The 26389-nt window shown below is 44.2% G+C and overlaps 2 protein-coding genes and 1 pseudogene across 3 annotated transcripts in view; 2 read left to right on the top strand and 1 right to left on the bottom strand.

Moving 5' to 3' along the window:
• The window catches only part of LOC310823921 (tripartite motif-containing protein 16-like), a gene marked incomplete at its 5' end in the record, with an annotated part of 35455 nt that extends 27321 nt beyond the window's left edge, over nt 1-8134 (top strand). Inside the window, one exon of the mRNA XM_083696862.1 lies at nt 7572-8134. Coding sequence (XP_083552988.1) covers nt 7572-8125 — 554 coding nt within the window. The 3' untranslated portion in view covers nt 8126-8134. The remainder of the gene's footprint in view (nt 1-7571) is intronic.
• LOC310823623 (protein NLRC3-like) lies at nt 1097-6440 on the top strand (the record flags this gene model as incomplete). The annotated part of the gene is made up of 4 exons (XM_083696506.1): nt 1097-1388; nt 2674-4405; nt 5175-5292; nt 6408-6440. The coding sequence occupies 4 exons, from the start codon at nt 1097-1099 to the stop codon at nt 6438-6440; spliced, it is 2175 nt and encodes a 724-aa protein (XP_083552632.1).
• Nucleotides 8135-15039: 6905 nt separating the features above from the next.
• On the bottom strand, nt 15040-26036 carry LOC310823741 (tripartite motif-containing protein 16-like; annotated as a pseudogene). The gene is made up of 5 exons: nt 25483-26036; nt 25039-25107; nt 22191-22424; nt 21996-22080; nt 15040-15593 (listed from the first exon to the last, which is right to left on the bottom strand). The product of its transcript is annotated as a tripartite motif-containing protein 16-like (transcript).
• Nucleotides 26037-26389: the final 353 nt, after the last annotated feature.

Here is a 26389-nt window from a genome sequence, read left to right as displayed (position 1 = left end):
AATTCACCCATTTTGGGCGTTGGCTGTGGCATCAAACCACACTTCCAAACTCAAGTCTTCTTCTCAGCTGTATTGAAAATGAGGAGGAGGAAAATCAATGACATCCCTGCAGCCCCTCTTTTAATGACTAAAATATCTTATCTAATTTGTTTTTATCCACCTGTGTTTCTATAGCACTTTTCACTTTTAATTATTTATTCTCTCTGTGAAGCACATTGTGTTAAAGTGTTTATGAAGTGTGCTGTACAAGTAAAGTCTGATTGATTGATACTTTATTGTAAATGTTGTCGTGTACATGAGGAGAATACCACACAGTCAGCCCTGCAATTCTCTGACATCAGCTCTGTGGCAACATGAAACCCCCCACCCCCTCACCATTTCCTTTTGTACATTCAGAGAAACTTCATAGTTGAGGCTGATGGAGTCTTCTGGGTCAGGGTCAGAGATACTCTGTGTGCTTCAGATTCTCTACCCATCATCCTGAAATGTGCACTCCTTACCTCTCCTTCATGTGGGAGTTCAAAGTGGGGTGAATGTAGTGGAGGTGATTTAGAATCACACTTGTGATGAGGTTCTGTTGTTTTTTAAAATATTTTTAATTGGATAAAAAGCATAGTTCAGAATAAGAACATTCAACAGGGTAACACTGGATATCAGGGTATTCATTGGTTCTTCAGAATGTCATGAATCAAAAGAAAGATAAAAAATTATGGAAGGTAGCTCAACATGTTCCTGGTTTTCTCTGTTCGTCTCACCTGGTAGTCAGCATGACAGCTCACCTGCTGGTAGGTAGTCAGCAGGACAGCTCACCTGCTGGTAGGTAGTCAGCATGACAGCTCACCTGCTGGTAGGTAGTCAGCATGACAGCTCACCTGCTGGTAAGTAGTCAGCATGACAGCACACTTGCTCTCATGTGTTATTCTCGTGATCCAAAATCAGTTGATGACAGCACAGAGGTGATAAACCAAGACTGTAAACATTGTACACAGCTTAGAGCAACCACACATTCAGCCATGGAGCACTTGGCCAGTGGTGGTCAAACCAAACCATCTCCACACCTACAGCTCATTTGTTCATGTATCCTCAGTGATCCACAATGGCTCCTGTCTCTGAGCTGCTGCTGAATACTTTGAAGGAGCTGGTCAAGACAGACCTGAAGGAGTTTATATGGTACCTGACTAAGAACATACCAGAAGGCTTCCCTCACATCCCAACAAGCCAACTGGATGGAGCTGACAAGCTGGACACTGTGGATACGCTGGTGGACACCTACGGTGATGACGATGCTGTGAATATCACACTGGAGATCCTGAGGAAGATGAAGCAGAACCAGCTCGCTGAAACATTAAAGAGAGAATATGATAAGAATAAGAGAGAACATATCACAGGTGAGTTCCATTCATGTTAAAGACTGACAGCCACAGCCACACATGCACGCACGCACAAACGTATGCACATATTTGAATACTTTATTTGGGTAAAGTTAAAACATCACATCAAAGAACGCAAAATACATCAAATGTATCATGGAAAACAAACCATCTTCTGCACAAAAACAATATTTCATGTATTCACCACATTAGTAAAAATCTTGTCACCATTGTCACTAAACCAACTTGCCATCACTTGGGAATGCTTGTGAATTGTGACTATTGATAGCAACACCTGTCTAACTGCACTAGCAATCAGGTCCACAGTGTGTTCAAGCCTAGCAGTGTAAAAGCCTTTCTATGTAACCGAGTTGAGATGATAAAGTCACTCCTCAAGTTGAAATACACCCATCTGTGCCATTCAGCTTATCTGTGGCGTAGCTGGTTAACATTGGGTGCTTCGGTGGGCAGGAAAGTGTGTTGGCAATACAGAGGACACAGATTTGAGACTGGTGTTAGCTTGTGTACGAGGAAGCCATACTGTGTGTGGCAGCGTGACGCCTGTTGTATTGGTGCCGTGACTCGGATCTGCAGTTGTGCTTATGTCAACGGCTGGGGTCGCTGTGGAGTGAGTTCATAGGGTGAGTGTTACTGAATTGAAAAAGTGATAAACTCACTCCCAAAGTTTAAATAATCCCACATGCATCAGGCCAGTGTTGTCGTAGCTGCTTCTGTGTCTCATGCTTTAGTCCTCGATGATGTATCCTGGGATGTCTTCTCAAAGCCCAAAAAGTTGTCATCTGTGTCGGTTGCACACACACAAACACATTGGAGCTGTGCCTGTTTTCATGTTCTAGCTGGCTTCTCATCATATAGTGTTGATTGGGTTGATTACTAGTGATAATAAAAGTGATCAGTATAACAAGAATGAGATATGATGACAATATCATAGAAGAATAACTGAATTGTTGTTTTTTCCAGATACAGAGCAACTGTCAGGTCGAGACAAACTGAAATGGAATAAAGGTCAGTTCCACCTTTGTGTTGTCAGAGTTAAAAGACTGAATTTGTATGAATGAATGCAAAAGCAACTCACTCTGATTAATAACAATACCAACACACACACACACACACACACACACACACACACACACACACACACACACACACATTCACATTGTAACCTGCATCTGACGTCTAGTAAAAGTGGTAATAATGAATTGGATTTCAATGATAGTAATCAGAATAATATTGATAAAAATCACAATATTGACAATATTGAAGAATGAACTCTGTGTTGCAGTTCAAGACGAACTGAAATCCTCTTACAAGAAGAGGGTTAATAAGGTACATGAGGGGACGTCAACGGAAGGTAATCGCATCGATCTAAACAACACCTACACCGAGCTGCACATGATCGAGGTGGCCTGGGGAGGGGTCAGTACTGAGCATGAAGTCACACATATTCAATCCATAACCCCAGCCACAGGAAAGACCATCAAGACCAGCAACATTTTCAAACCCCGGCCTGACCAAAAAAAAAAAGTGCTGACGCTTGGCATCGCTGGAGTGGGAAAGACGTTCTGTGTGCAGAAGACTGTTCTGGACTGGGCAGAAGGAAATGAGAACAAGCACATTGATTTCTTGTTTCTGCTTCCTTTTCGCCAAATGAATCCTGACAAAGAAGAAGAAGACCGCAGTCTGATTGAAATGCTTCATGGATCTTTCCCTGAAATGAAACCAATCAAGACTCTGGGAAAGGAATCTAATATTCTGTTCATCTTTGATGGCCTGGACGAGAGTCGACTGCCTCTGAACTTCAAAACAGTTCTGAGAGACGAGACAGAGCGGGCCTCCATTGACGTCCTGATCACAAACCTCATCGCAGGAGAGCTCCTCCCCTCTGCCCTCATCTGGATAACCTCCCGACCTGCTGCAGCCAATCAGATTCCCCGAAAGTACATTGACCAATGGACAGAGATACGGGGGTTTGATGAAAAACAGAAGGAGGACTACTTCAGGAAAAGAATCAGTGATGAGAACCTGGCCAAAAGAATCATCATCCATGTGAAGTCATCAAGGAGCCTCCACATCATGTGCCACATACCAATGTTCTGTTGGCTCATAGCCAGTGTTCTAGAGAGACTATTGGGTGGAGCAGAGAGAGGAGAGATGCCCAAGACTCTGACTGAGATCTACATAGACTTCCTGGAATCTCAGATTGACAAAATGAATGAAGAGAAGATTCCCACAGGAACAATTATTCTTCAGCTTGGACAGTTGGCATTCCGTCAGCTGCAGAAGGGACATCTGATCTTCTATGAGGACGACTTGAGAGAGAGTGGCATTGATGTCAGAGAGGCGTCAGTGTACTCAGGTTTATGCACTCAGATCTTTAAGATGGAGGGGAAGAACAGTCGGAGGCCGGTGTTCACCTTTGTGCATCTGAGCATCCAGGAGTTTCTTGCTGCTTTATATGTGTTCCTCACATTCAACAACAGCAATGAGAATCCACTGGACAAACAGAAATCCTCACACAGGAAGTTTTGGTCATCACTCAGACGCAAACCTCTGGTTGACTTGCACAAGTGTGCAGTGGACAAGGCCTTACAGAGTGAGAATGGTCACCTTGACCTCTTCCTGCGCTTCCTCCTGGGCCTCTCACTGGAGTCCAATCAGTCCAATCTCCAACGAGGCCTTCTGACACAGACAGGAAGCAGCTCACAGACCAATGAGGAAACAGTCAAGTATATCAAGAAGAAGATCAGAAAGAATCCCTCTCCAGAAAGGTGCATCAATCTGTTCCACTGTCTGAATGAGCTGAATGACCATTCTCTAGTGGAGGAGATCCAAAGCTACCTGAGCTCAGGACGTCTCTCAGAAACCCAACTCTCACCTGCACAGTGGTCAGCTCTGGTCTTTGTGTTGCTGACTTCAGAAGAAGAGCTGGATGTGTTTGACCTGAAGAAGTACTCCAGATCAGAAGAGGGTCTTCTGAGGCTTCTGCCAGTGGTCACAGCCTCTAAGACGGCACTGTAAGTAGATGGACAAAACACTGTATTGAAACTTGGGTTATGAATGGAGTATGTGATCACTTATTATGATTTATGGATTAAATGGAAGAAACTGAGTTATTGATCACATGGTCAAAAGTCATTCATTAATGGATTGCACACTTATCTTTCATGTTTTATTGACACACAAATATGTGACTTGCTCCATCATGTTCAGTCGCTTTGTGTCTCAACTCCCAATAATGAGGTAGAAAGAGCCAGCTGCAGTCGGAGGACTGAACACTGGTTTGGAGAAATCCACTCCTGACATTGACTCTGTTTTTAACCTAACGACTATCGCATTCCACTCGCGGTACCACGGATACTCACACCCCGGCTCAAATGGTCTTACATTAGGCAAATAACATAGGTAGCATATACAATAACATGGCTGGCTGTGTTCACAGTTCAGCTAATGAGTTTGTCAGCTTTATTTTAGTGGATGTGGAATGAGTCAGTTCTCTAGCCAGTGAGTTTACAGTTGGTGCAATTGGAAGGAGCTCGCCACTCATCTCCAACTGAAAGCTCTATCCATCATTTAAGGCATGAAAAGTATGGATACATGAAGATTTCACCTTTAAAATGAAGTGAAATGATTAGAAAACATGTTGTTCTATGTTAACATCCCGAAAATGTGATTATATTGTAATTAGGTGCGTCGACATGCAACTGGAAATGATAGAACACGTCACATATGTACATTTTTCTCTGAGTTAAAATGACTTAATGCTTGTATTTATTCCTCATTCAGGCTGAATGGATGTGACCTCACAGAGAGATGCTGTGAAGCGTTGGCCTCAGCTCTCAGCTCAGACTCCTGCCACCTGAGAGAGCTGGACCTCAGTAATAATGATCTACGTGAGGGGAGGGTGAAGCTGCTCTCTGCTGGACTGGGGAGTCCACACTGTCAACTACAGACACTAAGGTGAGGTCTGAGACTATTTTTGTTGTCAGACACATCATTCCTTTGTGTCTGTTACATTATCATTCTATGGAATCAATGATACTTTCAAGAAAGGCTCAATAATTGAGACACACAATGGACATTATCTTCCAATCAATTACTATATAATGTGTGTGTGTGTGTGTGTGTGTGTGTGTGTGTGTGTGTGTGTGGTGGGAGGGGGGCTGCTTTGTCTTCACTCTCTGAATATGTTTGCCCTCCTCAAATCCTGGCCCACCTGGCCTTAGATCAGCTCATGGGACTACACAATACTGCACTAACCCAATAGCTAGCAAATATATTATACCAGACGTAGAAATCCAGTGACTACAAATGTATCCATAGATAATTGCTCACCTGTTCAGAGCAACTATAACTCTCACCTGTGAATTCTTGCACCACAGTGATCGTTTGACTTCATGTATTTATTTGTATTCCTCATTCAGGCTGCATGGATGTCACCTCACAGAGAGATGCTGTGAAGCGTTGGCCTCAGCTCTCAGCTCAGACTCCTGCCACCTGAGAGAGCTGGACCTCAGTTATAATGATCTTGGTGACGGGGGGGTGAAGCTGCTCTCTGCTGGACTGGGGAGTCCACATTGTCAACTACAGACACTGAGGTGAGGTCTGAAACTATTCTTTTTGTCAGACACATCATTCCTAAGTGTGCTACATTATCATTCTATGGAGTCAATGATACTTGCACAGAAAGGCTCAATAATTGAGACAGACAATGCACATTATCTTCCAATCAATTACTATATAATGTGTGTGTGTGTGTGTGTGTGTGTGTGTGTGTGGTGGCAGGGGGGGCCGCTCTGTCTGCATTATCATTCTATGGAATCAATGATACTTGCACAGAAATGCTCAATAATTGAGACAGACAATGTACATTATCTTCCAATCAATTCCTATGTTATGTGTGTGTGTGTGTGTGTGTGTGTGTGTGTGTGTGTGTGTGTGTGTGGTGGGAGAGGGGCTGCCCTGTCTTCACTCTCTGAATATGTTGCCCTCCTCAAATCCTGATCCACCTGCCCTTAGATCAGCTCATGGGACAACACGATACTGTACTAACCGAATAGCTAGAAAATACATGATACCAGACGTAGAAATCCAGTGACTACAAATGTATCCATGGTTGCTTGCTCCGCTGTTGAGAGCAAGTATAGCTCTCACTCATGAATTCTTATCATAATGCACCACAGTGATCGTTTTTGCTGCATGTATTTATTTGTATTACTCATTCAGGCTGAATGGATGTCACCTCACAGAGAGATGCTGTGAAGCGTTGGCCTCAGCTCTCAGCTCAGACTCCTGCCACCTGAGAGAGCTGGACCTCAGCAATAATGATCTAGGTGACGGGGGGGTGAAGCTGCTCTCTGCTGGACTGGGGAGTCCACACTGTCAACTACAGACACTGAGGTGAGGTGTCTTTTGGGGTGCAGAAGCATGAGTATCTCGGGCCATTATAACACACTCGTTTGAATGTTCTTCACTTGAATACAATGTTTCTAGCCTTTCAACTGCTAAATGAAGAGGATTTAAAGCTGCACATGTACATTAGAGAGGAATAATCAGATTCTTGATTTCAGATGGAGTGACATTATTTCCCCAGGTTGTCAGGCTGTGGAGTCCCAGAGGAAGGCTGTGTTTCTCTGGCTTCAGCTCTGAGGTCTAACCCCTCCCATCTGAGAGAGCTGGACCACAGCTACAATCACCCAGGAGACTCAGGACTGGCGCTGCTCTCTGCTGTACAGAAAGATCCACTCTGTAAACTACAGACACTCAGGTAAAGGCTGAATATGTGGCTGGACGTATCAATGAGATTAATGTACAGTATCTATTTTCCACATGATTGTGAGTGTGTCATTCATTCTGTGGTTGATATAGTGTGGACCATGGTGGAGAGTGCAGGCTCAAACCTGGGCTGATCAAATGTAAGTCACCAACGCTGTAGAGAATAGGACTGTGATATTACTCAAGAACCAGGGTACAGCAGCGTTCAAACAGAGCACCAGTATTGTATTCATATGTAAATCTAAAATATTAGTAAATGTGAATTAGTTGTATCCCCTTGTAAAACATTTTAAATTAATAAGTAATATTTTGTGAAAAAAAGAATGTTTCCATAACAAGATGACATTGTGAATATTGTAATTTATTCAATTGTATTGATTTGATGATTATTTTTGCCCTCTCAATCAGATGCCTGTGAGCTCACACTGGACCCAAACACAGCACACAGACGCCTCTCTCTGTCTGAGGAGAACAGAAAGGTGACACGGGGGAGGGAGAAGCAGCCGTATCCTGATCACCCAGAGAGATTTGACTACTGGGACCAGGTGCTGTGTAGAGAGGGTCTGACTGGGCGCCGTTACTGGGAGGTAGAGTGGAGTGGGAGAGTGGCTGATATAGGAGTGACATATAAAGGAATCAGCAGGAGAGGAAGGGATGTTGACTGTTGGTTGGGATACAATGACAAGTCCTGGAGTCTGATCTGCTCTGATGACAGTTACTCCGCCTGGCACAATAATAAGAAGACTGACATACCTGTCCCATCCTCTGGCTCCCACAGAGTAGGAGTGTATCTGGACTGGCCGGCCGGCACTCTGTCCTTCTACAGGGTCTCCTCTGACACACGGACCCTCCTGCACACATTCCACTCCACATTCACTGAGCCCCTCTACCCAGGGTTTTATCTTTGGAGATTGGGCTGTTCAGTGACCCTGTGTAAACTAGTCTCAGGGAGATCACACTGAACACCAAAGGCTCATATTATGTTTTACTATATATATATATATCTATATATATAGTTTTTTTGATGGAAATTCATCTGACAATCCAGATGAATGATTAGATGATCAAATCAGACTGATGATGAACTCTGAGAATAACACATGAGAGAGTGTCTGTATGTATATAAGAGTTGGTTAGATTGGGTTTTTGAGTTGTGATGCTGGATTACCACATGGACATGTTCTGTAATTCACTTTCCATTGATTCCTTCACCTGTCTATCTATCCAACGTACATGTTGTTCCTTCTCCTGTGTGTGTGTTTGTGTGTGTGTGTGTGTGTGTGTGTGTGTGTGTGTGTGTGTGTGTGTGGTCAGAGAGGATGAGGGGAGACACATTTAACTGTGTAATTGTATTGATCATTTCCTGTACTTGTAACATTCAATCCTCTGTTGTTTTATATTGATTGTTACATTCCTTTACAGTTCAGTCTTCTTCTAGTTGGTACTGTCGGCCATCATGCTTTATGTTAACATGTATAGTTTATTTCCCTCTTCTATTCTCCCATGGACCAAACACAACTCACAAACCTCATTTCCCCCCCAAGTGCCTCTGTGTTTTGGTAGGAATGACAGTAACTCTCACCTTCTGCCTCCTCCTTCTCATTCTGATAAAGGCAGCACTAGTCTACTAGCCTGAACTAACCCTGGAGTCAAGTTCCTTCATTTACTACAATGATGATGATGATGATGATGATGATGATGATGTCCATATAAACAAAGTGTTTGTGAAACAAAGAGCCGTGTGACCTCATGTTGACTCTCCACATGTCAGAGAGGCATGTCTTGTTTGCATGTACACCAGAAATAATACACAATATACCATAATGGACTGAAATGACCATGTGAAAAGATAGAATCATGTGTAAATAAATAAAATAACCTAGTAGATAAAATTGATTACGTTTATTTATTTTTGCCATCAATCCTCACACAATACCTCATAATGACAAAGGGAAAACACGTTTTTTAAACATTTTGAAATACAGAAATATGTCATGTACAGAAGTATTTAGACCCTTTGCTATGACACTCTTAACATTTGCTAAAAAGAAAAAATGTCTTAAACAAGTCACTGAACAAGTTGAATTGAGTCTGAGTACAAGGATAGTTTTAACTATTATCCTTGATTTAAGATGGACTCAATTCAACTTGTTGAGTGACTTGTTGACAACATTTGTGCATTTGAGTTCAGTGTGATAAAAGAAGAAAACAAGTTGTTTGGGTTTGTTTTTTCTCTGCTGAAGAATTGTGTGTTGGTTGTGAGTAGCTTGGTGGTGTAATGGTAGGAGACATACCCCATGAGCAGAAGGTAGCTGCTTCAAATCTTGTTGTGCTTTCCAAATGTGTCTGCACAGTGAGAGAAATGACAATGATTGAACATAGGGATCCAGAAAGTTGAATGGGATATGCAGTATAGTTTTGAAGTGAGACAGGGAATTCTTTGCAAAAACTCCTAAATCCTATTAAATTATTTAGTGATAACCACTGTGTGATAACCACTGCTGTACACTGTTCTGGAAGGGCGGTGGGGGCAATCCCTGAAATCCCCTCCCCCACTTTTTTTTTTTTAAACATATTTTTATTGTTGAAAAGCACAATGGACACAGCGCCAGGTTAACATGACCATTTTTTTTTTCCTTTCCTACATTTTCTTTCCCCCCGCCTACCCCACCACCCCTCCCAACCCCACGACAACAACAAAAAAATATGTCAATAAAAAAATAAATAAAACAACAAAACAAATTAAAGCAAAACAAAAACTAGAAAACCTCTGGTTGGTTGTGAGTAGCTCTATTACGACGATTTTGAAACTGCTAACCCTCTAGGTTCCAAGAAGGTGATACACAAAATTGGGGGTGTCTACTTTACTCTAAAAAATCTTCCACCCAAGTGTAACTCAGTACTGATGAATGTACATCTTGCAGCTCTATTCTACACTGAAGATCTGAAGACATATGGTTTTGATGTGACACTAAAGCCTCTTATTGATGACCTGAAAATCTTAGAAACCGAAGGAATACAGCTTCCTTGTTTTGAACAACCATTGTTTGGCTCAGTAATTCAAGTAACAGGAGATAATCTGGCTTTAAATAGCTTGTTGGGGTTTGTGGAATCTTTCATACTGAACATTGTAGGGCACTCAATGAAAATCCTGAACTGCGGTCATTATATGATGTTAAAAAGTCATGTGTGCTCAATTCATTAGAGTATTTCCATAACACTGATAACTATGCTGTTGATATAATGCATGATTTGCTAGAGGGTGTGGTACAGTATGAACTTAAGCTGGTTTTTGAGTACCTTGTTAAACAGGGCTATGTCTCTTTGAACTCATTGTCAGACAGGATACAGAGCTTTAATTACGGTTACACAGAACATGAAAACAAACCAAGTGGGTTAAAGATGGATGATAAGAGCAAACACCTGGGTCAGAATGCCGTCCAGTCATGGTGTCTTCTGCACAACACTCCACTTATGTTGGGTGATGTCATTAAAAGGGATAACAGTCACTGGAACTTTCTGCTGCTTCTAATACAGATAGTCAATATAGTGTTTTCCTACACCATAACTGATGGGATGATATCTTACTTGAAACATCTGATCTGTGATCACCATACTCTGTTCAAAGCATTGTTTCCCGACAAGAAGTTGATCCCCAAGCACCATTTGATGATACACTATCCGAGATGCATACAACAAATTGGCCCTCTTATCCATATGTGGTGCATGCGATTTGAAGCCAAACACACATTTTTCAAAAAATGTGGTAAAGATTTCAAAAATCTCACCAAATCATTGGTGAAGCAGCATCAGCGCCAACTGACGTTTCAATTTGAATATTATTGTTTTAGACGATTTGAATTTGGTCCTACAACATCAAAAACAATCAGCACCTTGCAAGGTGGGGAAGAACTTAGTCAGACATTATATTTAGAAGCATGTTCAAGTGTTTCAAGCACCAACTGGGTCAGAAATGATGGTCCTGAGTACCAGGTTGATTTGTTCATATGCACTGGATGTACCGATGATCTCCCCGCTTTCAAAAAGATCTGTGATATTATTATATACGAAGAGCGTGCTTTCATAATAGCCTGTAATGTAGAAACAATGTACTATGATGACCACTTTAATGCCTACTGTATAGAAGACCAAATGGATGAGTTTTCTGTTATCTGCGTGGATGAACTGACTCACTTCAAACCATTTGACAAGCAGTGCTCTAATGAGAATAGTCACAAAGCATACATAGTGCCCTATTCTTATATGTAGAAAAGTTCTCAGTAAATACAGATTGCACTTCTGTCACAAAGTTGTCACAGTGAAGTTGTTACATTATTTTTTATTTTTTATTTTGAATGAATAAGCCTCAAAGTCTGGTACTATTCTGTGACATACATCATCTAATTTTGTTCATTCCATCTGTAAATAAGATGTGATGAAATGCTTAGTAATAAAAACCATGCATATTTACTTTGTACCTTTGCTTACCTACAGAAGGGAGCTAGTGTGACGTGAACATTTAAATTGTCTTTGTTTTGTCTTCTATTTATCTGCCATCAAGATCTGGATGATAACAAAATAAAACATGTTTTTTTATAAAGCAATCAACTTGTATGTCATTCTTATTTTTAATTGGTTCATCACCGAATTATTAAAATATTTCAATATTTTATTTTAATTGTAAAGTAGCATATTTTCACTTTATAGTGTTAATGAGGCAACTCCTTTTATAGTTTTATATATATATATATATATATATATATATAAAGCAAATCACACTGAGAGAGTTCATTTCTAACACTAAGCACTGGAGTTGAAAACATGTAACACTGGTAAGTGTTAAGCAGTGTTAAATGTCAACTATAGAAAGAGTTGATATTAACTCTATTATAGTGTAAACATGGCAACACTTTCAAAAGTGTTCAATTCATTCTGTGGGGAGTGGACCCCTCCGGACACTTTAAAAGTGTTGAAATTAACATTTGAGCCTGTCGATTTTGCTGTGTAGTGATTCAACTACTCGTGATTCGACTACTCGTGATGATTCAACTACTAGTGATTCAACTGCTAGTGATTCAACTACTAGTGATTCAACTACTAGTGATTCAACTACTAGTGATTCAACTACTGATGATTCAACTACTAGTGATTCAACTACTAGTGATGATTCAACTACTAGTGATTCAACTACTAGTGATTCAACTACTAGTGATTCAACTGCTAGTGATGATTCAACTGCTAGTGATTCAACTACTAGTGATTCAACTACTAGTGATTCAACTACTAGTGATTCAACTGCTAGTGATTCAACTACTGTCTCCCGGCAGTCAGGCCCTGTACAGGTACCCCGGACCAACCCTCCGACTAACAGGTATGGACCTCAGCCTGCAGGGTCTTACCCTGTAAGCTACTTCCTAACAGGTCCTGTGTAGGTTGGTGTGGATTAGACTCACTCCGCTGTTAACAGTCTACGTCCCATAGTTCCTCCATTGACTTCCTTTACCCACTTCAGTTGAACTGAAAACTCCCCCGAAAACCGTACACAGAAGTGGGTAACCTCTATGGTTAACGACTGCTCTAATCTTATATGAGTGCAAGTTGGTGTGGTTGCGGAAAGGTGTTTATCGGTAAGTACAATTTACCCAAAGGAGGTCACCAGGAGGAGGTAAAACACTAATGATGAATGGAATAGTTCAATAAAAATAAACATTTTAAAAATTGAGTTTAAAAAACTGTTACTTTAAATGCAGGTTAGATTGTTTAATAATGGATTAAAGCAGTACAGCATAGCTAAGTTATCATAAAAATGGGTTACAGACAGAGTATTAAAATATTAAAATGATGAAAATATAAAAATGATAAAAATTAGAAAATAATAAAATCTCTACCTCCACCCCTACTCTGCCTGATCTACTTGTCTGTGAAATTTAGAGATGTCCCAGTTCCTCTCCGTCGAGTGAAGCCGGTTCCTCTTTCCGCCACGGCTGTGGTAAAGAGCCGGTGTTATGCTCCCCTGGCCGAGGGACTCTGATTCCCGCAGAGTGTCTCAGCTTTCCGGCTACGGTCAACCTCTCGGGCACCAGACAATGAGAGCTCCAGTTTCACCCCGGGGTGAGGTATCCAACACACTCCTTCCTGCTCCGGTCCTTCAGGTTTTAACGTTCCTCAGCGGGGAATGACCGATGTACTGCTCCAGGAAGCTCTTTTTATACTCTGCTTCTGATCCAAAACCTCCCATATGACATCATCTTTGTTTACAAAAAACAAACAAAGCGGTGTTTTAACCCTTTTGGTGGGTAGCTAGAACCATGGCTAAGCTAATCTAGTGGCTAAGTAGCTTGCTTCTAAAGTAAATAAGGAAGTGCTTTTAGGGAAGTCCTATTAAGGAAGTTTTTCTGTCCCTCAACTCTCAGTGTTACAAGACCTCACCAAAACAATACATCCAAACAGTAAAACAGTATAGTAATCAAACATATCCATAAATCAATACCAGTAATCACTCTATACTTCACATTGTTACTCTTAATCATCCTTATCATTCTCATACTTGATTATGGACACATAAACTTCTTGTTGGGGATTCCCACTACCTGACCTACTTCCCCCCGTAGGTCTTACACAATAACCCCTTTTATGCAATAATAAAACTCTGTATCATCAAAATAAACTTCAGTAATATAGTATCATACATCAGTAATCATCCCTGAGTAAGATTACACAATCAAACATTGGTATTCTTCTATTCTTAGTACTTTCATTGGTAGCATGCCGTCATCATAATGAGGCCTAAGCAGACATGTTGACACGGGGTCATACACTCACACTCTAGTTCCTCTTAAGCAGTTATGCAGTTACACATATTTGAATCAACTTATCATTCATAAGAAGTTATGCAGTTTACACCTATTTGAATCAACTTATCATTCATAAGCAGTTATGCAGTTGCACCTATTTGAAGGATAGATCAAAGATAAAATGTGTTTCAGGAACATCCTCAGCCGCGGTGTCCCTCGTCAGGTCGGGCCCCCGGCTGCTAAGCTTTTTCTCTTTCTAGCAGTGTCATGGTGATTCACCAAGGTTGCTCTCAAACCTAGGGCCGATCCTGCCGTGCTTAACTGGGGACCGTTGGGAATGGTGTTCAGGCCGGGGAAAGGCCGTACTAGACACACCCTGGGTGACACAACTCAAACACCCAATCTAACAAACTCTTATATACACACACACACACACACAGCAGAAGGAACAACATGTACGTTGGATAGATAGACAGGTGAAGGAATCTATGGAAAGTGAATTACAGAACATGTCCATGTTGTACTGACAGAGAAGGAGAGCTGTCTTCACATCCACTCCCTGCTATCTTACACACAGCAACGTAATCCAGCATCACAACTCAAACACCCAATCTAACCAACTCTTATATACATACAGACACTCTCTCCTGTGTGATTCTCAGAGTTCATCATCAGTCTGATTTGATCATCTAATCATTCATCTGGATTGTCAGATGCATTTCCATCAAAAAAACTAAAAAACATGTAAGCTTCTATTTTTTGTCACTCTATTGCAGTCTATTTTACTATCAGATGCATTTTATTTAATATATATGTGACATGTGACATAATATATATGTGACATTTAATATATATGTGACATAATATATATAGTGTGTAGGATTGTTGTGTGTAGTTATATTATGTTTTACTATATATATATATAGTAAAACATAATATAACTACACACAACAATCCTACACACTACACACTACACCCGACACACTAGGAGAGGGAACATCTGTACATCCAACATCTCAGTGAAAACACACCACTATCCAACTGCATCATGTTCTGATCCGTCATCTTTGAGCCTTTGGTGTTCAGTGTGATCTCCCTGAGACTAGTTTACACAGGGTCACTGAACAGTCCCAGTCCCAAAGATAAAACCCTGGGTAGAGGGGCTCAGTGAATGTGGAGTGGAATGTGTGCAGGAGGGTCCGTGTGTCAGAGGAGACGCTGTAGAAGGACAGAGTGCCGGCCGGCCAGTCCAGATACACTCCTACTCTGCGGGAGCCAGAGGAGGGGACAGGTATGACAATGCTCTTATTATTGTGACAGGCGGAGTATCTGTCATCAAAGCAGAACAGGCTCCAGGACTTGTCATTGAATCCCAACCTACAGTCATTACCCTTTCCTCTCCTGCTGATTCCTTTATATGTCACTCCTATATGAGCCCCTCTCCCACTCCTCTCTACCTCCCAGTAACAGCGCCCAGTCAGATCCTCTCTACACAGCACCTGTGGGAAGTAGTCAAATCTCTCTGGGTGATCAGGATACGGCTGCTTCTCTCTCCTCCGTGTCACCTTTCTGTTCTCCTCAGACAGAGAGAGGTCTCTGTGTGCTGTGTTTGGGTCCAGTGTGAGCTCACAGGCATCTGGGGGAAGAGCAGAGGGAGGGAGGGAGGGAGGGAGAGAGAGAGAGAGAGGAGAGAGAGAGAGGGGGACGGAGGAAGAGAAAGAGAGAGAGTGATGGAGGGAGAGAGAGAGAGGAGAGAGAAAGAGAGAGAGAGGAGAGGGGAGAGAGAGAGAGAGAGAGAGAGAGGGGGAGAGAGAGAGAGAAAGAGAGGAGAGAGAGAAAAAGAGGAGAGAGAGAGAGAAAGAGGAGGAAGAGAGAGGGGGACAGAGGAAGAGAAAGAGAGAAAGGGATGGAGGGAGAGAGAGAGAAGAGAGAGAGGAAGAGAGAGAGGGAGAATAAGAGAGAGAGGAGGAAGAGAGAGGGGGACGGAGGAAGAGAAAGAGAGAGAGAGAGAGAGAGAGAGAGGGGAGAGAGGAGAGGGGGGAGAGAGTGGGACAGAGGAAGAGAGAGAGGGACGGAGGAAGAGAGAGAGAGAGGAGAGAGAGAGAGAGGGGAGAGAGGAGAGGGGGGAGAGAGTGGGACAGAGGAAGAGAGAGAGAGAGAGGGAGAGAGAGAGGGGAGATAGAGAGAAGGAACAGAGAGGGGGATGGAGGAAGAGAAAGAGAGAGGGATGGAGGGAGGGAGAGAGAGAGAGGAGAGAGAAAGAGAGAGGGAGAGAGAGAGGAGGAAGATAGAGAGAGACGGAGGAAGAGAAAGAGAGAGAGGGAGGGAGGGAGAGAGAGAGAGAGGAGAGAGAGAGAGAGAGTGAGGAGAGAGAGAGAGAGAGAGGAGGAAGATAGAGAGAGAGAGACGGAGGAAGAGAAAGAGAGAGAGGAGGAAGATAGAGAGAGACGGAGGAAGAGAAAGAGAGAGAGGGAGGAGAGAGAGAGAGAGAGAGGGGACGGAGGAAGAGAAAGAGAGAGAGGGATGGAGGGAGAGAGAGAGGGATGGAGGGAGAGAGAGAGAGGAGAAAGAAAGAGAGAGGGAGAGAGAGAGAGAGAAAGGAGGAAGAGAGAGGGGGACGGAGGAAGATAAAAAGAGAGAGGGATGGAGGGAGAGAGAGAGAGAGGGAGAGAGAGAGAGGAGAGAGAAAGAGAGAGAGAGAGGGGGGAGAGAGAGGGAGAGTCAGATATGTAGGCTGTCTTTGATGAGTCTCTCCCTCTCCTAGAGATCTCTAGTTGTGTCTCAGGGTTTGTGGAGAGGATCAATGGAGGGAGGGAGGGAGGGAGGGAGAGGAGGGAAGAACAGAGAGAGGGAGGGAGGGAGAGATAAAGAGAGAGAGAAACTGTCAGCTACTTCAGGAGAAACACACTCACATTGGAAGAACTGGTCCTGGGCTCTGGTCTTGGGCTCTGGTGGCAGGAAAACATCCACTCCATTCACTACAGACGGGAGGGAGGGAGGGAGGGAGAGAGAGAGGAAGAAAGAGGAAGGGAGGAGAGGGAGGGAGAGAGAGAGAGAGAGAGAGAGGGGAGGTAGGGGTAGAGGGAGGGAGAAAGGGAGAGGGAGGGAGGGAAAGAGGGAGAGAGAAAAGGAGGGAGGGAGGGAGGGAGGGATAGAGAGAGGAGGGAGGGAGAGAGAGAGAGGGAGGGAGGGAGAGGAGGGAGGGAGAAAGAGGGAGGGATAGAGGGAGGATGGAGGGAGGGAGAGAGGAAGAAATGAGGGAGGCAGAGAGGGAGGGATAGAGGGAGGGGGGGAGAGAGGGAGAAAGAGGGAGAGAGGGAGGGAGGGAGAGAGGGAGGGGGGGATAGAGGGGGGAAGGAGGGAGGGAGGGAGGGATAGAGGGAGGAAGGAGGGAGGCAAGAGGGAGAAAGAGTTAAGGAGAGGATAGAGGGTGAGAGGGATGAAGGAGGGAGGGAGAGAGGGAGATAGAGGAGGGAGGGAGGGAGCGAGAGAGGGAGAGGAGGAATCGAGGGAGGGAGAGTAGGAGAGAGAGGGAGGGAGGGAGAGAGAAGAGGGAGGGAGGGAGGGTGGAAGGGAGAGAGGGACGGAGAAAGTGGGAGGGAGAGGATAGAGGGAGAGAGGGAGGGATGGAGAGAGGGATTGATAGAGGGAGGGAGGGATGGAGGGTGAGAGGGAGAGAGAGGAGGGTGGGAGGGAGAGAGAAAGAGGGAGGAGGGAGGGAGGGAGAGCATAGAGGGAGGGAGAGGATAGAGGGAGGGAAAGAAGGAGAGATAGAGAGAGGGATAGAGGGAGATAGGGAGATAGGTAGGGAGAGGGGGGGGAGAGAGGGAGAGGATTGAGGGAGAGAGAGAGGAGGGATGAAGGAAGAGAGGGAGGAGGGATAGAGGGAGGGAGGAAGAGAGGGAGAGGAGGGATAGAGGGAGGGAGAAAGAGAGAGGGAGAAGATAGAGGGAAAAAGAGGATAGAGGGAGGGAGAGAGGGAAGGAAAGAGGGAGGGAGGGATGCAGGTCGGGAGGTATAGAGGAAGGGAGGGAGTGAGGGGGGGAAAGGAAGGATAGAGGGAGAGAGGGAGGGAGAGAGGGAAAAAGGAGGTAGGAAGAGAGGGAGGGAGAGTAGTAGAGAGAGGTAGGGAGGGAGAGAGAGGCACGGAGGGAGAGCAAGAGGAGGGAGGGAGGGAGAAAAGAGAGGGGAGTGAAAGAAAGAGAGAGAGAGAAAGAGTGAGGGAGGGAGAGAGGGAGGGAGGGAGAGAGAGAGGGAAAGAGGGAGAAAGAGGGAGGGAGAGAGGAAGGGAGGGAGTGATAGAGGGTGGGAGGGAGGAATGGAGAGGAAGGATAGAGGGATGAAGGAGGGAGGGAGAGAGGGAGAGAGAGGAGGGAGGGAGGCAGAGAGGGAGGGAGAGGAGGGAGAGAGAAAAAGAAATAGGGAGGGAGAGAGGCAAGGATAGAGGGAGGAAGGAGGGAGGGAGAGAGGGAGAGATAGAGGGATTGATAGAGGGAGGAAGGAGAGAGGGAGAGAGAGGTGGGAGTGAGGGAGAAAGAGAGGGAGGGAGAGGAAGGAGGGAGGGAGGGAGAGAGGGAGGGAGAAAGAGGGAGGGAGAGGATAGAGGGAAGGATAGAGGGAGGGAGGGAAGGAGGGAGGGAGGGAGAGAATGAGAGAGAGGAGGGAGGGAGGCAGAGAAGGAGGTATAGAGGGAGGGAGAGAGAGGAGAGAGGGAGGCAAAGATGGAGGGAGAGGAGGGAGAGAGGGAGAGAGATAGGGAGGGAGAGAGGGGCAGGGAGGGAGGGAGGGAGAGGATTGAGGGAGAGAGGGAGGGATAGAGGGAGGAAGGTGGGAGGGAGAAGCAGAGAGGGAGGGACAGGAGGGAGAGAGGGGGTGAGGGAGGGAGGGAGAGGATTGAGGGAGAGAGGGAGAGAGAGTAGGGAGGGAGGAAAAGAGGGATAGAGGGAGGGATAGTGGGAAGGATAGAGGGAGGAAGAAGGGAGGGAGGGAGAGGTGGGAGGGAGGGAGAGATAGAGGGATTGATAGAGGGAGGGATGGATGGTGAGAGGGAGAGAGAGGAAGGAGGGAGAGAGAGGAGGGAGGGAGGCAAAGAGGGAGGGAGAGAGGGAGAGGAGGGAAGGAGGGAGGGATAGAGGGAGGGAGAGAGAAAGGGAGAGGTGGGGGAGGGAGGGAGGGAGAGGATGGAGGGAGAGAGGTAGGTAGAGTAGCAGAGAGAGGTAGGGAGGGAGAGAGAGGCACGGAGAGCAAGAGGAGGGAGGGAGGGAGGAAAGGGAGGGAAGGAGAGAGAAAGAGGGAAGGAGGGAGAGAGTGTGGTAGGGAGGGAGAGAGGGAGGGAGGGAGAAAGGGAGGGAGGGAGAGGGAGAGAGGGGGGTAGGGAGGGAGAGAGAAAAAAAGACAGAGAAAGAGGGAAAGAGAGAGAGAGAGATTGGATGGAGAGAAGAGGTAGGGAGGGAGGGAGGGAGAGAGGGAGGGAGGGAGGGAGGGGGGAGAGAGGGAGAGAGGGAGGGAGAGAGAGAGGGAGGGAGAGAGAGAGAGACATGTATCAGTCAAGGGTTGGAAACATGGACAGGTCCCACATTGTTCTGATGGGGGGAAAAGAGAAGGCCTCACTTTGCAGGTTAACCCTTTGGGGACCAGGGGTATTTTCTCCATTTTTACATACATTTATTCTTTCTCAATTTGAAGTCACTTCCATACAAAATAATACCCAAGTGTTTCATATCAATATTTTCAGTACAAACTCAGCTTTCTTGATTGTGATAGATGTTTACCCCAACAGCACTGTGTGAAGAGGTAAGTAGGCCTAAACCTGAACATTTCGAATCCGTTTTTCAGAAATGTTTCAAATCCTATGTGAAAACATACCTTTACCCATGTGGATGAATTGTTTTGGTGCTTGAAATTCATTCATGAAGTCCTGAGCTACACAGAAATGGCATACAATATGAATAAAATACTAGACAGAATATAAAAAAGGACTTCTAATGGATCCTTGTAAACACATCTTCTCTGCTTTCTGTCTCTGTCACTGTCACTGAAATGTTTGTCAATACCGACAATGTCGACAACACGTGTAGCGAAGAAGATGGACGTGCGAATTGACCAATCAACGACGGTAAAAGGCAGTGTCTGAGCGACTCAAGCTAGGCTGCTTCCAAATTCACCAATTACGCAGGGAGGGCCTGTACCAAGCTGTTCCTAGGTTAATAGCTCCGTCTGTAAGTGAGAGGGCATGTCACAGGAGGGCTCAGGGGATATTTAAACCATGTTTCTACGCCGGATTATCACTGAGATATTGATCAAAACATTTTGGAAACCCCTGAAAACGCAGCTGCGCGTTTGAGGTCCCGAAAGGGTTAAATAAGTAGGATTAAGGTTGCAGGTTGGGGTTCGGGTTAGGATTAGGGGTTAGGGTCTGTTGTTGGTTAGGGTTAGGGGTTTGGGGTTTGGGTCTGTTGTTGGTTGGATGTTTTCATTGATGGTTTAGTATTTCCATTAGGGTTAGGGGGTTAGAGTTTAGGGTCTGTTGTTGTTTGGATGTTTTCATTGATGGTTTAGTATTTGATAGAATAGATGTTGAATTTTATGCGACTTTAAATGTCCGACTGATGGGGAAATGGAAAGTCATAAAAAGAGGCTTTACCAAGAGGAGGGGAGACAATAGGATTTGCACCCCCTGGGGGAGTACAAAGGTTGGAGTGACCTGGGTCTGCGACGACCATTTAGTCTAAAAGCCCACAAAATGAAATCTAACGTGTTGCAGAGAACCGGTGGATCGACCTTGTTTACAAGAACATTGACCTCCGCGGTGAAACGTGGTTCTTGTCTACAAGAACATTGGCTGAGAATACCCACACTGTGTCTTCTCGTCGCGGCCTGCGCACCCTCTCACTCACCACTCTCTCTTCCTCTGTCTTAACCGCCCTACCCTCTGTTGAATCTTTCTCTCTTCTATCCACTGACGCAGCTTCCTCCACCCTCCTGTCATCTCTTTCCTCATCCGTCGACTCTCTCTGTCCACAGATATCAAGGCCGGCACCATCCTCTCCACGCACTCCCTGGCTGTCTGAAACCCTGCAAGCTTGATTATCTAGCCCCTTATCTCTCTCTCCTCCTCAACTATACCTCATCTGCATCAGCTGCTAAAGCCTAATACTACCATTCCAAAATTCAATCCTCTGTCTCTGACACAAGGAAACTGTTCTCCACATTTTCCTCACTCCTCAACCCTCCTCCTCCCGCTCCTCCCTCCTCTCTGTCTGCCGATGACTTTGTCACCTATTTTGAAAAGAAGGTTGATGACATTAGCAGCTCCTTCCCTCACATCAAACGTGGTAAAGGAATGGCTAAATCAGGCTAGAATTAAGGTCTTAGAATGGCCTTCACAAAGTCCTGACTTAAACCCCATTGAGAACATGTGGAATGTGCTGAAGAAATAAGTCTGTGTCAGAAAGCCAACGAATTTAGTTGAACTGCACTGATTCTGTCAAGAGGAGTGGTCAGAAGATTCAACCAGAAGCTTGCCAGAAGCTTGTGGATGGCTAACAAAAGCGTCTAATTGAGGTGAAAATGGCCAAGGGACATTTCATCAAATATTAGCATTGCTGTATGTATATTTTTGACCCAGCAGATTTTGTCACATTTTTAGAAGACCCATAATAAATTCATAAAAGAACCAAACTTCATGAATGTTTTTTGTGACAAAGAAGTATGTACTCCAATCAGTCCATCACAGAAAAATAAGAGTTGTAGAAATGATTGGAAACTCAAGACTGCCATGACATACATGTTCTTTACAAGTGTATGTAAACTTCTGACAACAACAGTAACTAGTCTGAAGTTGAGGTGATGAAAGTTGAGCAGGTAGAGTTTGTAACCCACCTGTAGTTGAAATGTTGGGTTAGGGTTAGGGTTAGGGTTAACCTTAACCCTAACCCTAACCCTAACTCTAACCCTAACCCACCTGTAGTTGAGATGTTGGGCCATTCTCCCTTAAGGAGGTCCTCTAGTTTGTCTCTCAGCTCGGACACAGCCTCACTCACACCTCCAAACAACTGAAGAGGACCCTCAATGATGCTGGGTAAGTCTGAACATTCACTGGGACTGGAGAGAGACTGATAACTCTGGAGAGAGAGAGACAGAGAGAGAGAGGAGAGAGAGAGAACAGAGGATGAATGAATAATTGAACAGTAATCTTGTTTCAGTACTGCAGATGGAGGGTCAGTGTGGTTACCTGGAGGAAATGGATGGGATCCTCTGTGTGTGAAAGCTGCTCCAGCTCAGCGTCTCTCCTCCTCAGCTCAGCTATCTCCTGCTCCAGTTTCTCCACCAGTCCTTCAGCCTGACTCACTGCTACCTCCTCCTGGGCTCTGATCAGCTGCTTCACCTCAGACAACCTTCTCTCAATGGAGCGGATCAGCTCAGTGAAGATCCTCTCACTGTCCTCCACTGCTGTCTGTGCAGAGCGCTGTAAGGACACACACACACACACACACACACACACACACACACACAAACGTCTTAAGGCAATTGAATCTTATCAGACAGGAAAAAGCCCTGGATTTGATGGCATACCAGTAGAAGTACAGTCATGAGAAAAAATTAGGACACCCTATGAAAACCTTTGTCTTCTTCAACATATTCAAACATATGGACATTTGATATTCATTTGAACAATATTGAAAAATTGAGGTAATATAACTAAACAAATACAACTGAAACAAATTATTTAAAAAATGATTGGTAAAATGTAATTAATAGAAATGCAATCTTCTTGTGAGGAAAAAGTTAGGACACCCCCACATTTAGTTCCACTTAAAATGCCTAAAATTATAATAAAGAGCACCACATCAGGTGCAAATGATTAGAACATCGTTACAGAGGATTTTGGAGGAGCCTGTCCTATTTAAGCCTCAGATATTTAGTTTGGTTTGCTCTTGATTGTTGAAGTGAGTTGCATCACCATGGCGAGATCAAAAGAGCTCTCTGAGGCCTTCAGAAGAAAAATTGTAGATGCATATGAGTCTGGGAAGGGATATAAAAAGATCTCCAAACTATTCGAAATTGGCCATTCCACTGTCCGGAAAATAATTTACAAGTGGAGAACATTTAAAACCACCACCAACATGGCCAGGTCAGGCCGCCCAAGCAAGTTCAGCAGAAGAGCTGACCGAAAGATGCTTAAAGAAGTCTCCAACAATCCCAGAATGTCATCACGAGACCTACAGGTATCTCTTGCCACAATTGATGTCAAAGTACATGCATCCACCATAAGAAAGAGACTGAACAAGTTTGCATTACATGGGAGGTGTGCAAGGAGGAAACCCCTGCTGTCAAAAAAAAACATCAGGGCAAGACTAAAGTTTGCCAGAGAACACCTAGAGAAAGACCAGAACTTCTGGAACAATGTGCTTTGGACAGATGAATCCAAAGTTGAACTATTTGGGCACAGTAAGAGTAGACATGTTTGGCGCAAAACCAAGACAGCATTTGAGAACAAGAACCTCATACCAACTGTGAAGCATGGGGGTGGAAATGTCATGGTTTGGGGCTGCTTTTCTGCAGCAGGGCCTGGTCAGCTCACCATCATAGAATCCACTATGAATTTTGTATTGTATCAGAGGGTGCTTGAGGAAAATGTGAGACCATCTGTTCGAAAGTTGAAGCTGAAGCAGATGTGGACCATGCAACATGACAATGACCCAAAACATTTCAGTAAATCTACCAAGGAATGGCTCAAGAAAAATAAATTGAGAGTTCTGGAATGGTCAAGTCAAAGCCCGGATCTTAATCTTATTGAGATGCTGTGGATTGATTTGAAACTGGCTGTGCATGCAAGACACCCCTCGAACATCACACAGCTGAAAGAATTCTGCAAGGAGGAGTGGGAAAAACTTTCTCCCAATTGATGTCAGAGACCTGTAGACAGTTATAAGAAACGTCTAATTGAGGTTATTTCAGCCAAGGGGGGCAATACTAGCTATTAGGGCATAGGGTGTCCTAACTTTTTCCTCAGTAGGAATTGGCATTATTGTTAATTTTTCGTTAAATAAATGATTACAAAGTTACATTTTCATAGTTTTTTGTTCAATTACATCCCCTTTATCTATAGACATTGTTAGAAAGAAGATAACATATTGATATGTCCATATTTTTAAGAGAATAACTTAATATTTTGGGGGGTGTCCTAACTTTTTCTCATGACTGTATATGAAACTTTTGTTGAGATACTGAAACATCCATTACTGGCAGGAGAAGTTCCTCCAAAAACAACAAACTATCCAACACACAACAAGAGTGTCTGATCTCGCTATCACTGGTCAGTATAAAGACCCAGTCTATTTAAGGACGGGCCTCTCCCTAAAAGCTTCAATCATTCAATAACTATACTATACTTTACCAAACTGGTTGTGTAGGAGATTCCTAAAAGAAGCTCACCCTCGATTTAATAAAGGCCTGTTGGCCTTCATACAGATCACAACATCTCAGTTTTGGGATGTTGAAAATGAAATACTGTACAAAGTATCACCCTTGTTAAAACAAGGCATACAAAGCTGGTTACAATTTCAATGTTATCCTCCAGAACAGTCAGATCAAATATTACAGTAAATAATCAGATTAAATTCAAATATACTATTTACTAATAGTGTGTGTGTGGATGGAGTTGATATATCTTAACACGTACAACAGGAAAAACACCAAATAAACCATAATGGACATCAATGACCATGTAAAATAATAATTAAATGAATAAATAATAATAACATAAATAGGTACCTAGTAGATGGAAAATATTTGTAATAACTATTAAAATGAATAAAACAAACAAAGTACTTAAGTCCTCTGATGATGGGGGGTAGTGACTGGGCAAAAAGAAGAAAAGAAAGAAAACACACACACACACACTCTCTCACACACACACACACACACACACACGCACACACACACACACACACACACACACACACACACACACATACACATACACATACACATACACACACACACACACGCACACTCACACACACACTCTCACACACACACACACACACACACTCACACTCACACTCACACACACTCACTGTGAGAGACTCCACAGCCTGTTTGGTCTCCTTCAGTTGCTTCTCTCTCTTCTGGACTCTCTGCTGGACATCCTGCTGACTCATCCCCAGCTGACGCTGTAGACACACACACACTGTTACTGTATACTACACACTGTTATGAGTCCAGAAGAGAGAGAAGCACTGTTACACTGTTATGAGTCATCGTACCTGTTAAAACTTGTCTGATAAGAACCAGATTGTAAAACAAGAACATCAACAACCTTAACCCTCTCCCTACACAAACACAGTCATGTGGAAGAGACTTTGGATCTCTGGAAATATCATTCAATCAGTCAGTGACATTTACTTTTAGATGTTTTACAGACAGAGTCACCAACTAGTAGCTCTGGTTCTTACTTATTACTCATAGTTGTCCTGTATGTGATACTCAGAGTAATACTAGTCTGAAGCTCTTCTTCTTACCTGTTTCTCCGTCCTTTCTGCTGCAGCTGAGACTGTGTCATGGCCTTTATGTTCTTCCACGGAACACAGATAACAGATACACTGCTGGTCAGTACGGCAGAACATCTTCATTACTTCATCATGAAGAGAGCAGATCTTCTCCTGCAGTTGTGTGGAGGCGTTGACCAGCTTGTGCTTCTTAAAGGCAGGTGAGTCTCACAGTAAGAGGCCAGACACACCAGACAGGACTTGAGGGCTTTCTGCTTTCTCCCAGTGCAGAAATCACACGCCACATCTCCAGGTCCAGCATAACAGTGAGCAGGAGGAGCAGCTTGGAGTCTTGTCTTCTTCAGATTCTCCACTAATTCAGCCAACAGAGTGTTTTTCCTCAGAACAGGCCTGGGGATAAAGCTTTCCTTACACAGCAGGCAGCTGTAGACCCCCTTCTGATCATCCTGATCCCAGTAGCCCTTAATACAGCCCATACAGTAGCTGTGTCCACAGGGAATAGCCACCGGAACCTTCAGTAGATCCAGACAGATCGGACAGCTAATAGAGTCCATGCTCTCTGCCATTTTGCTGCACACACGACCAGACTGAGCAGCAGAGTGTCAGAGACACTGTAAGTTTTGTTTTCCTAGAAGTGCTTGTGGGCGGGAACACTTCCTTGTTCTGTGTCTCTGTAACTGTCGGGGGAGTGGTGTGTGTGTGTGTGTGTGTGTGTGTGTGTGTGTGTGTGTGTGAGAGAGAGTAATGCTCCACCCTACATCCCTCTCAGCTCCCTCCCACACACACCACATCAGGTTGCAATCATTTCAGTGACAGTGACATGCGCGCGACGCATGCGCGCCGCCATCTTGGTTTTGATATCCAGTGGAGTATGTTCCATGTTAACGTAGTAGGGTTATCCAATGGAGTAGGCTGCATG

This window comes from Argentina silus (genome assembly GCF_951799395.1).
Source record: "Argentina silus genome assembly, chromosome: Y".
Taxonomy (NCBI): Eukaryota; Metazoa; Chordata; class Actinopteri; order Argentiniformes; family Argentinidae; genus Argentina; species Argentina silus.
The sequence above is the reverse complement of the archived record's forward strand: the minus strand, read 5'-3'. Positions and strand labels throughout refer to the sequence as shown.